The sequence below is a fragment of the Peromyscus californicus genome, unplaced genomic scaffold (genome assembly GCF_007827085.1).
Source record: "Peromyscus californicus insignis strain IS unplaced genomic scaffold, ASM782708v3 Scaffold_8__1_contigs__length_139910024, whole genome shotgun sequence".
Classification (NCBI taxonomy): Eukaryota; Metazoa; Chordata; class Mammalia; order Rodentia; family Cricetidae; genus Peromyscus; species Peromyscus californicus.
In genome coordinates this window covers 17,792,830-17,805,428 of record NW_026294606.1, presented here as the reverse complement: position 1 = coordinate 17,805,428, position 12,599 = coordinate 17,792,830, and the positions used below count along the sequence as shown (strand labels likewise).

At 44.2% G+C, this 12,599-nt stretch overlaps 1 protein-coding gene across 2 annotated transcripts in view; it reads left to right on the top strand.

The window, feature by feature from the left end:
* The window catches only part of Cap2 (cyclase associated actin cytoskeleton regulatory protein 2), a 145,917-nt gene that overhangs the window by 17,813 nt on the left and 115,505 nt on the right, over positions 1 to 12,599 (top strand). For both annotated transcript variants that reach the window (XM_052729652.1, XM_052729653.1), the window contains exons 2-3: positions 4,466 to 4,587; positions 9,183 to 9,283. In XM_052729652.1, the coding sequence (XP_052585612.1) occupies positions 4,467 to 4,587; positions 9,183 to 9,283 (222 nt within the window). In that variant the 5' untranslated portion in view covers position 4,466. The remainder of the gene's footprint in view (positions 1 to 4,465; positions 4,588 to 9,182; positions 9,284 to 12,599) is intronic.

The following is a 12,599-nucleotide window of genomic DNA, read 5'->3' as shown; positions in this document are numbered from 1 at the left end:
ACATTCCACAGTATCACATGATACCTTTTTGAGTCTGTGTACCTCTCACCTTGATAAAGGCAAAACTTAAACTTTACAAAAAGAAAATGAGGCAAGATATGGCATCAGCAAAGGCATATATTTATAGGTGCATGGATAAAGAAAATGAAGAGAAGGCATGTACTCAATATTATTCCATCATTAAAGGAATAAATCCCATCGTCTGTGCCAACGGATAGGCTAGGAAGAAATTCTGCCAAGGGAAATAAGCCAGACACCCCAAAACAAAACCTCATGTTCACAGACGAATGCGAAAGCTAAAAATATTGATCTCAAGGCAGGAAAAAGCAGAATGGTAATAACTAGAAGCTAGGAAGGGTGCAGGAAGGGATAGAGGGTGATTGGCTAATGGGTATCAATATATATGAGGAAGAATGAGGTTTAGTGCGTATACTGGCTGCTTTTGTGTGTCAACACAAGCTAGAGTCATCAGAAAGGAAGGAGCCTCAGCTGAGAAAATGCCTCCATGAGATCCAGCTCTAAGGCATTTTCTCATTTAGTGATCAATGGAGAAGGGCCCAGTCCATGGTGGGTAGTACCATCCCTGGACTGGGATCTATAAGAAGGTGGGTTGAACAAGCCATAGGAAGTAAACCAGTAAGCAGCTCCCCTCCATAGCCTCTGCATCAGCTCCTGCCTCCAGGGTCCTGTCCTGTTTGAGTTTCTGCCCTGACTTCTTTCAGTGATGAACAGCAATATGGAAGTATAAGCCAAATAAACCCTTTCCTCCCCAACTTGCTTTTTAGTCATATTGTTTCATCACAGTAATAGAAACTCTAAGTAAAATAGTGTTCTATCACACAGTACATTAACTATATCTTACCACAACCTGTTGTATAGCTAATGAAGAACTAAGACGGGAGCTTGAAGACCCAGACACACAAAACAATGTCTTGCTGTGTAAGTGGATGGAAATGCTAACATAGTCCTGATTCAGTCACGACACAATACAGAGTTCCCATACTGTGTCCTGTAACTACGCTATGGCAACTAAAAGGGGGAAAATAGAATGGAGGAGAAAAAGTGAAGGGGAAGTTTAAATAAGAATAGTAATGATGCATAGAGATGGGTTTCCCATTATAATTAACCTCAAGTGATACTTAAAAAATTAACACACAAGGCATTAAGATCAATGTCAAGTATGGGCAAAGTGGTGTGTATCTGGAATAATTTCAGGAGGTGGAACATCAGCTGATCAAGGTCAGCCTTGGCTACAGAGATGGTTCAAGCCCAACCTGATCTACATGAAGACTTCCAGGCCAGCCAGGTCTACATATGGAGACTGTTTTGTTCGTTTGTTTTTTAAGAAAGAAAATTGCCTTCAAATACGGTTTCTTAAAACAAATCTTCAAGGGGCTGGAAAGATGAGTCAGAGGTTAAAAGCACTGGCTGCTCTTCCAGAGGACCTAGGTTCGATTCTCAGCACCCACATGGCAACTCACAGTTGTCTGTAACTCTAGTCCTAGGGAATCCAATACCTTCCTTCTTCCGGCTTCTGCGGGCGTCAGGCACGCACATGGTGCATAGACATACATGCAGACAAAACATCCATACAAATTAATGTAGTAAACAAACAAACAAAAACAACCTTAAAAGCACGAAATGTCAGAATGTAACACTTTTTCCTTTGGCACACCCTCCCCCTCTGGTCTGATGTGCTGTAGACAATGGAGACTCACCTATAAATCCCTTCTACGTGAACAGGATGGCTAGAATTTTGTAGAGCCATGTTTGAGCTACACCCTCTGATCCAGACTCATGATTCTTGAGTTGGAAATCTGGCCTCCTGTTCTACTTCTGATTCTTAGACTATCTATCATCTAGCTCACTCACCCCCTCGCCCCACTCAACGGGCCTCCTGTCCAAACTCTCGTATCTGACTCCCTTGCTCAGACCCTGGTGTTCCCATTTGCTGTGGCAACTCTGTGCCTCTCCCCAGCCCCTTTCTTAATTCCCAGCTCCTGTCAAAAGTTGGCTAAGTGCATTTTGAAATGCCAAGACAAATGGGCTGGAATGTGGAGAATCCATAGCTGTGTTTTTTGCTTATTCTTGATGGTCTGGACAGCAGCTGGGGTCAAATGTAGAAAGAGTGAGAAAGTTTGGGTGGGAGGAACGGTCCCCTCAGACTCCATCAGCCACCCTGGGCATGCTAATGTGGATCCTGCTGGAGCCTTTCTTCAATCTGTTGTTAAGTGTCTAACAGACTGCTCCAAAAATTTTAAACTTAGAGGTATCTTTCCAGCCTCCTCACATGAACTGTTTCGATCTCATGAGAGGCTGTGACATGACTTGGTGATTTTACATGAAGTGGCATCTGAGTGGCTTTTAGAGCACATTCCACAGCAATCTGCCTCGCCCTGCAGTTGATATGCTGAGTCCTGTTGTCTTTCAACATGTGGGACACTCACTGTTAGATGGCTTGAGTCTGGAGCCAGTTGGTGTCTGATTAAGGCACAGGCTGGGAAGGCAGTCCCAAGTGTGAATGTAACTGGCTGTCCCGAAACAGCTTGCCCTGGTGGGGGAGAGCCAGAGGTGGTCTGGGGAGCTGGCGAGCAAAGCAGATGCATTTCCCTGCTATCGGAGACTAGGTACATGGTGGATAACGTTTGGCAAGTTAGACTAACAGGGAGTTGAGATAGCTGAACAGATGGGCAACTATTAAAAGATTTGAGGGGCTTTCATCATTCCTCAAATGGCCTTTGCCCACCTACGAGATACCCAGTTCCCCGGCAAGATTATGTAAAGGATTCGCTTAAACCTCTCCTTCCTTTCCCCCCTTCAGTTGCAACAACATCAGAAGCTCTGACGTGAAAAGGGAAAGAATAGCTGAGAAATTTCTAATTTTGCAGCCCCTTGGGATTAGATGCTGGATTCAGCTGTGCAGCGAGTACTGCTCCATATTTTGAAAGAGCTGCTGCTGGCAGCTTCCAGAGCGATGGGTTTCCAAAATAGACCATGAGTTCTGCCTCCATCTCTGACTACTGCTATTTGGATGCTGACGTACAGAGCTGGGCACATGGTTAGATGTAGTTAGCCTTGCTTTGGGGAACTGTGGTGACCTGTGACTGTCATATTTAAGCTAAAAATGCAGGGACACACACTCTCCTGGCTTCTAGGGGAAATCTGAAATATTCACGCATCGCAGGGTGACACAGCTCACCCGTGCTCGAGGGCAGCTGTGTCCGTGATTGGGAAGCATGCTGCCTCTCCTTTGCTCAGAATGGAAAGTTGGAAAGTTCCTAAGAGTGGAAGGAACCATAGGCCCTTGGCTAAAGCAAGCATGTTTTATTCTCTGTGGAGCAGCGGACTGATTTTTACCAAAGGCTATCTTAAGTGTCTAGAGATATAGCTCATAGACACCACTAAGTTAACTGGACTCCGATGGTCAGAGGATTGTTCGTGGAAAGTCCAGGACTAGTGATGTTACCCATGGACTCAGTTAAATATGTGTTTGGAAACAGAGAAGGGTGGATGCACAACCCCACTCTCATCCTCAATGCCTCAGTCAGGTTCCATCTCTATTCCAGGCAGAATAGTGACTAACTTAAGATCCAGTCTCCAAAAACCAGCCCACTGAATACTAACTTGTGCCTAAAAGTAATCTGTAGCCACCACAAGGAAAATAACCACCTTTAATCTTTTAAACTAAAACATCCACAATTCAGAATCAGTATAACTTAAGATAATTTCACAACAGAAAAACTGAAACAAATGATAATAATTAATACCCAGAAGTAATGATATCTCCTCGCTTGCTAAGCAATACATAGTTCTATAAACCTACATTTCATACAATTAGGTGAACAAGGATTATCAGTGGATTTAGAGTTGCTTGGGTAATCACACTTAAATAGAATTACTGGGACTAGTTAAAATGTGTTCCCACTGCTTGGGCTAGTAAGCATTTGTGATATTAATTTGGGGTTATGTGTTTGTGGCTTTTAGGTAAGCGCTGTACAAAAATTATGCCAGGCAACAACATTGGAAGCATGTAGGCAGACAGCTGGAAATAGTGACAAGCTAGGTGATATTTGTGGCTTAAGTTTTAAACTATGTTAAAAAAAAAAATCCAGGCATGGTAGTATACACCTTTAATCCCAGCACTGAGGGAGAAGAGGCAAGTGGATTTCGCTGAGTTCAAGGTTTGCCTGGTCTACATTGCAAGTTCCAGGACAGCTAGAGCTACATAGAGAGATCCTTGCAAATAAAGAAGTAAAAATAAATATCATTGAACTGAGTAGAAAATGAGCCTAATATAATTTTTGTTTTGTGTAAGCTCTTTTTTCAGTTTCACATATCTTCACGACAAGGAGGTAATAAAAGCCATTCTGAGTGGTGTTTATCTTCTCTCACTGTTCAGTGGGATGACATCCGTTTGCTGGTCCTCAGTAACGCTCACACAGTCTCTCTGCCCGTGTCCTTCTAGAATGGCGGACATGCTGGCACTGATGGAGAGGCTGGAATGTGCGGTCAGCCGGCTGGAGCAGCTGTCTGCAGCTTCACGTGGGCCTCCTGGAGACTGCGGAGAAGTTAATGGTGTCAATGGAGGTAGGGCCATATCCTGATGTTATTACTGGTTTTGTGTGGGTCCCTTAATCCTGCCTTCAACATTCAGTTTCCAACACCTGTCTCTCGCTTCCTTCAGATCCCGCCTCCTTCCTTTGGGAGTGATCATAACCTTAACCAGAGGCAGGCAGTCCCTGGGAAAGAAAGTGAAGGGATGCATTCTCCTTCTCCCACAGATACATGCAAGCTTTATGCACCAGCTTAAAAAGCGAACTTTAGAAGTTTCAACCCACAGTCCACAAAAATGATCAAGATCTGTGCCTCTGAAGAATGTAATCCATAACCAAAGGGGCGTTATTCTTTTGTTTTAATGTGTAACTGTATTGTTGAAGTAATTATCAAAGCTAGAATGAGCATGCTCGGTTAGAATGCGGATTGGGAGGGATTAAGGTGCTGTGGGTTTTCACGTTAAGGACATTTGGGGCACTGTGGCTTTGACTACATCTTGTCCCAGGTTAAGCCAAAGATGGAGCAAGTCCATGACCACAGCTTATTATCTGACCTCTGACCATCCCTAAATAACAGGCCTCTTGAGGTGGGAACAAGTGCCAAGGCTAGACCCCCAAGAGTGCTTTCTTTAAAGGAGCATTGGGGTTGGAGAGACGACTTACTGGATGAAGGTGCTTGCCACACAAACCTGGCGACCCCAGTTTGATCCTCAGGACCCACATACAAGAACTGACTTTACGAAGTAGTCCTGATTGCCATAGATGTACTGTTGTACAGGTATCCCACACACACATTATGTGCACATACATACATATATACATACATACATACATACATACATACATACATACATACATTTCTTAAAAGATTTTCAAACACTGTAGGGTCAAAAATAGAAAGTTAAGAATTTTCTTTAAGCCAGGTGTGCTGGTGCACACTTTAATCCTAATGTTCAGAAGGTGGACACAGGAGGAGGGAGTTCAAGGCCAGCCTTAGCTACATATCTAACTTGAGGCCAGCCTGGGCTACATGACACTCTAAAAAAAAAAAAGAAAAGAAAGAAAGAAAATAAAAGAAAACACAGACAAAAGCCAGCAATCAATAGCAGATAACCCATATGGCAAACTTTAAGTTATCTACAATAATTTTTCCACTTTCTTTTCCTGTAAGATTGCAGTCTAAAAAATAAAAATGGAGGATACCCATTAAATTTGAATTTCAAATGGAGAAACTTTTTTTTTGTATCAATGTTTCTCAAATACTGCGTAGTACATAATTATCTTCAAAATCTCCTCATTCCTCCTCTGAAATTAAATTTTAATGGGTGATCTGTATTGAATCTGCAGTTCTATTCTTGACCTGTGTGCACACACACAGCTCCTCTGACCCGTTTTAAATGCTGCCAGGCTTTGGAGAGCTGAGAAAAGCCTTGGGCGAGAGGAGATTTCAGTCACTCTTCCCCCAGGAAAGATCTGCTTTGCTGCCCATAGATTGCTGGGTGTTTGGGGACCTGTGTCTCTTGTCACATGCCACAGAACAGAAAATACTGTGTGAACTCAGATGTACTGCTTGTGTCTTTCCCCCTGAACATGCTAAAAACAAAAGTGACCTAAATGGAGTGAAAGGAGAGATTGCTTAAAGAGAGCCTGGGGTGGGTCAGAGCCCCCCTACACCCATCTAAGATGTGCCCATGGTTTCATCTTAAGCTCTTTTCGGTTGGTGTCTGGGCCTCATAAGCCTCATTTCTATGGCAATTTCTTTCCATTGTCTCCAGCAACTTTGTTTCATTATGTCCTTGACGGTAAGTGACTGCAGACATTTCCTTAAGGTCTCTGTCCTTTGATTAAAAAAAAAAAAAAAAAAAAAACCTGTAAGTGCACAAAATAAAGTTAAAATCCAGAAGATAATGAGTATCTAAATCAAGAGGGAAAGCCCAAACTTTGAACCTCACACATTCAAAAAGGTAGCAGACAAAACTATGTATTTCCTTTATTTAAAAGGGGGGAGGGTCTGGGAATATGGCTCAGTGGGTAAAGAGGGTTCAGATCCCCAGAACCCATTTCAAAGCTGGGCCTATGATCCCAGCACTGGACGCAGAGACAGGGAGTCCAGGGAATCTCTGAGTTCTGAGTTCAGCAATAGATCCTGCCTCAACACATAAGGTGGACAGCGACTGAGGAAGACACTCACATCAGCCTCATCACATCAGCAAAAGCACATGCGTGTCCACCCACACGTGTGCAAGCCTGTACACGTATATGCACACACACCACATGCACATATACAGGCAAAAGAGAAAGAAATGTCCTGAGAAAGTTAATCGGCTAAATAAAATTGGAGGGCATAAAATTAAATTATTTGACATTTAAACAAATAGGTTCTAATACAACAAGTTGTTTCCAATCAGTTATTGAAACAAAGGTCTCCTGGAATAATTAGCTGGCAATTTATTTTACTTGAAGTGGGGTGATTAGCAAAAAGGATAATTAGGGAGGCATCTGAATGGTACCCATTCCTAAAACATTTTATTTAATCGGAAGTAATGTCATTTCCTCTTCTTAGTCAGCTTTGGTGACCCTAAACCCTGAAGCAGCCTCTTAGCCAGCTGTGGCGGTGCACACCTGGAATCCCAGCATCTGGGAGACTGAAACGGGAGGACGGTGTGAGATATTTACTAATTGATTAACTGGGTTTTCCCCTAAATACAGACACTGTATTATTATCCTATATCCTATGTGACTGTATTGTGTACTATATTAAAGAAAGCTCTTTCATTTGCACTTTAAAGGAAGCTTTGAGAAAGAACACAGGCTGCTACAAGCACATACCGTTCAAACATCAAGAACCTCTCTACTTTAAGTTTGGGGTTTGGTTGTTTTGTTGTTGTTGTTGTTGTTGTTTTTCTGTTCTGTTTTCCTGTCAAGTGGGCAGGCTCAGCTTCACAGCTGGAGACATACTTTGGCATTCCTGCCCATGAGACAAGCATGGTCCTGGGTGCAGGAAACCTCAGATGAATTATACACAGTCCTAATCCTCCAGCATCTCTGCTCTGCCTACATAACCATTCAGAGTGGAAGAGGCTTTGATTAAGAGAGGCTCAAAGGATACAGTCCAGGAGAAGACCGGATCATTAAAGGCTGCCCGGAGGAGGTGTGAACAGAGTCCAGAGATGAAAGGGAACTAGAAAAATATTCTCTTTCATCCTTTTACCTTTTGCTAGGCAGCAGCATCCATCACGTTTCTGAAATTTTCTTCACCTTTAAATGCGCAACAGAGACCTCTCACATCTCCCTCAAGTGACAAACTGAGTTACAGAATAACACCCCTTCAACGGGCTGCCGAGTTGTGTGGCCTGAAGTGTGGGGAGCTGACAGTCACTGTCCCACCCCACCTCCACCCCCACTCCAACCCCTCCTTGGGGCTGTGGAAATGGACAGTCAGGATAAAAAGGAAAGGAAGTCCTCTCTTCATTTTGTGTGCAGGGATGACTTACTGAGAAAAGAAAGGGGCTTTGGTTTGGTTTTTAATAAACTGCAAGGATAAATTCCTCAATATTAAGGGAGCAAAGTGAGGGTTTTAGGTTTTAGGTTTTTTGTTTCATTTTTTTTCAGTTAGTTAAAAAGCAGAGGCGGGAACGGAGCACGCTGGTTGGCCTGTTGCCCCTTCGACTTGCACAGCAAGCGCATCGGCTAATCATGCTCTGTACAGATCGATCCAAAATGATGCACCTACTCCTTCTGCCCATGTGCTCTGCCCCTGGGAAGTAAAGGAGGAAGCAGATTAGTGGGTTTAGCTCTGTTCCCCCTCTTTCCCAGAGTTCACTCTCCTCCGAATTGCTGGGGACTCTGGGTAACGCTGTAGGTTGGGATGGTGTCTGGGAGAGCTATGGAGGAAGAGGCGGAGACTTCAAGGAACCTGGGTCAGTTCAGTTTGGGCATCTGCCTTTGTTCGGTCTGTAATTCCGACCTGTCGCTTGCTCTGTCTGCACTTTTGTTCCCTTATATGTACCGTGGTGATGTCCCTGCTTATCTCACTGGGCTTGGGGATACACTACTTTCCTCATTGATGTAACAAAATGCCTGATTAAAAGCCCAATTCAGGGAGGAGAAGGGCTTGTTTGCCCTCATAGTTTGGGGCACAGCCCGTCAAGCCAGGGGTCCTAGTGACAGGAGCAGGAGGCAGCGGTCACGTGGCAGCCACAGTCAGGAAGCAGAGAGATGACCGCTGGTGCTCAGCTGACTTCCTCCTTTCCATTCAGTCAAGGACAGCAGCCATCCACCCACATTTAGGGACATCTTTCCTCCTCAGTTAAACGTCTCTGGAAGCTCGCCCACAGACACGCACAGAGGTGTGTCCATTTGGTGGTTCTAAATCCAGATGAGCTGATAATCACGGTAACGGTCCCAGGAGAGAACCAAATGAATGATGTCGAGAAAAGTCTTTACTGAGAAAGGAGGGAACAGGGCAAAGAGGATTTTCCTGAGTAAATACTCAAGTGCACGGAGGAACGCCTGACTAAATAAGTGAGTGTAACAGTGATGATAATCAACCTGCACATGACCTGTGGCAAGCCAGTCCCTGCTTTCCACGAAACCACCAGGGAGTAACCAAGCCATTCTCTTCGACAGGCGTGGCACCATCTGTGGAAGCCTTTGACAAGTTGGTGATCAGTATGGTGGCCGAGTTCTTAAAGAACAGCAGAGTCCTTGCTGGGGACGTCGAGACTCATGTGAGTACTTCCTTGCCCCTCAGACAATGCCAGTGGCATCATGGTGTCTCCTTTGTTTCTCCTTTCACTAATTTAGTCATTTCTGTGTCTGCCCTGCAAGCGTCTACTGAGTCAGGCATCACATGGGTACTGTTCTAGAAGCCAGGAGTTCTCAATGAGTGAGACAGGAGAGTCCGGCCCCACCCCACCACAGAACTTATTACCTTTGGGAAATAAAAGGCACACATAACTATATAACCAACTGAGGTATTGTAGGTTTGATCAAAAATTAAGGAAGTAGACACTGATGTGGAAAATTCTGGAATTGAAGTTGTTGGTATAGGGGCTGTATCTCAGGAGGTGACGCTTGAACAGAGATCTTAGAGGGAGTAGTAGGGGTAGTTATGGAGCAGAGTGGTCCAGACAGAGGAGTGAGTTAGAGGAAAGGCCCAGAGGATGCTGGGACAAGCTGTTCTCAGGAGAGCAAAAGGCTGCTGGGGAGGTGAATTGGGGAGAGAGGTAGCTTGAAACCAGAGCCAGATAGGACCTGTTAATCACAGTAAAGGACTTTCTTGTATGCTTGATGTGACAGGAAGCTACAAAGGGCACCAAACAGAGGGATTAGGGTGGATTCCTTCCACTTTAAAAAAAGCTCCTCCAGCAGGATTGACTCAGATACCCTTCCTCCTCAGGGTCAGACTGAGGCTATTGGTAACACCTGTTAGGGTGTTTCTGCCATCAGAAAATAGAAAGTGTTGGCATGGGTGTGGTGAAATCGGAACCCCAGGTTCTGTTGGTGGGAATGGAAAATGGTGCACCCATTAGAGAAAATGGTTTGGCAGTGGAGTAAACATATGATCTCTTGTTCAAGCTCATACCCCAAAGCAATGTAAACAGACTTTCACAGCGGTGTTTGTACACCCAAGTTCAGAACAGCATGAGTCACAACCAAGAGGTGGAAGCAGCTGAAGTGTCTATGGACAGATGGATGCATCAAGGAAGTGGGTTGTCTAGGTCCAGTGGAATATTATTCAGCTTCTAAAGAGAAAATCCTGTTACGTGCTAAAAGACGGGTGAACTTTGAGGATGTTGTGCTAAGGGAAATAAACCAGACACAGAAAGGAGTCCCTTGGGTGAGTCCATCTATATGAGATATCCAAAGAGGCAAAACTGATAGAGATAGAGAATGGGATGGAGATCTGTCATGATATATTGTGTACCCTAATAAGCTTTGCCTGAAGATCAGAGAGACAAAGGAACAAGCCACAGCCACTACCTCTTGCCTCACCAGCTCCTCAGCCTGAAAAAGCCTCTAGTTTCTGTCTCCTCACATCTTATATACCTTTCTCTGTCTGGCCATCACTTCCTGGGATTAAAGCCGTGTGTGCTTCCCAAGCAAAGGCAGGAGATCTCAAGTGCTGGGATTAAAGACGTGTGATTCCCTAGTATTGGGATTAAAGGTGTGTGCCACCACTGCCTGGCCTCTATGTTTAATCTAGTGGCTTGTTCTGTTCTCTGATCTTCAGGCAAAGTTCATTAGGGTACACAGTGTATCACCATAGAGATCACCAGAGGTAGGCATGGGAGGCAATGAGTTGTCTAATGGGTGTGACCTTTCAGTTCTATGATTAAAAAAGAAAGAAAAAAACCTAGAAATCTCACAGCTCAAATGTAACGACACTGAACCATATAGTTAAAAATAGCTAAGCTGGAGCTGGAGGGATGACTCAGCTATTAAAGGCTAGGCTCACAACCAAAATGGTTAAGATGGCAATGTGCTTTCGCCATTTTATCACATGTGTGCATGTTCATGAGTGTGTGACTGCACATGCAGGTGTGTGTGCATGTATGTGGGGCCAGAGGTCAACCACCTTGGTTTTGAGATCGTACCTCACTGGGACCTGGTACTTACTGAGTGGACTAGGCTGGCAGGCCAGCTGGTAAGCCCGAGGGATCATTCTGTCTCCTCCTCCCCAGCATTGGGATTACGACTGTGCACATGGCGGCTTTTTACTTGGGTGCCAGGGATCAAACATGACGTTGGTGAAGCCAGCCCTTTCCTAGCTGGGGTATCTCTCCAGCCCTTTTCTTACTGTGTTTTTAAGTTACCATACAAAGAAATATGTTTCCTTGTGACATTTTCATACCTGTGCATCATTATACTGTGTTCCAGTTTGTCCCCCTTCCCTGCTGTCCTCCTCCATGACCCCTGTCCCTCTGGTTCTCTTCCTCAGACTGTCCCTACCTTCTGCTTTCATGTCACAATATTCCATTGCTCTCTCTTCGTGTTCTTATTATCTCTTCCACCCCCATGATCCCCTATCTAGATTTATGACAGACAGACAGACACACACACACACACACACACACACACACACTCACACACACAAATGCAAATTTTTTATGTCTGATCTTCTCATGACTTTTTTTCACAGACAGACACACACACACAAATGCAAATTTTCTTATGTCTTATCTTCTCATGACTTTTTTTTTCAAGTACAGCTTGGGAGAAAGGAAAAATCATCGAATCTGGGAATTCCCTATTGGAAGAGACTGTTAAGGATGCGTGTCTGGTCTGCTAGCGACAGATAGTCAGTCTTATTCCCCAGCACTTAGTCATTATTTACATTCATTTAGCGAAAACACAAGTCAAACCAGTTAAAAACTTAAGGATAAGGGAAGCATCAGGCTGCTTTTCAGGGCTCTGTCTCGGAGGATAGAATGCCAACTCTTTCTCCCTCTAGATGCCTCTCCATCAGGACGATCCTGGCAAAGACACTTTCAGTGTAGGTTTATAGAAAATCTGACGCTTGAATGAAGTTGTTTGAGGTTAGGAAAAATAACTGAAAAGGATTCTGCCTTTGCTCCTCCTCTGCTGATAGCCTATTCCACACCCGCACTGGTCTTGCAGAGAGATCTGGTGACATCACATCACAGTGTATCTGTCTGCCACAGATACCCTCTCATACTTGCTGTCACAATCTACCCAAAAGCTAACTACACAAAGGAGTACTACCCCAGTATGAAGAAGTTCCCGAGTGATGCTGTCATGGTGATTCCCGACTTGTGACCTTCAGTTGTTGTTGACGTTATGTTTCTGGGGTAGGACAGTACATCTGATCTCTGGCTAATAATATCTCACAAACCCTAGGTAGAAGCTTTATCCAGAAAACAGTGAGGCTTAGAAATAAATACTTGAGTTTACATCTTTCCAAAATGTGGATTTTGCGGAGTGAACCTTCCAATTGCATAGTAAACAGTCCCTTTGGATTCCTTTGAGAATAAAGTGAGGTGTAAGTGTAATTGGACTTAAATGAAGGGTTCTTTCTCCCCA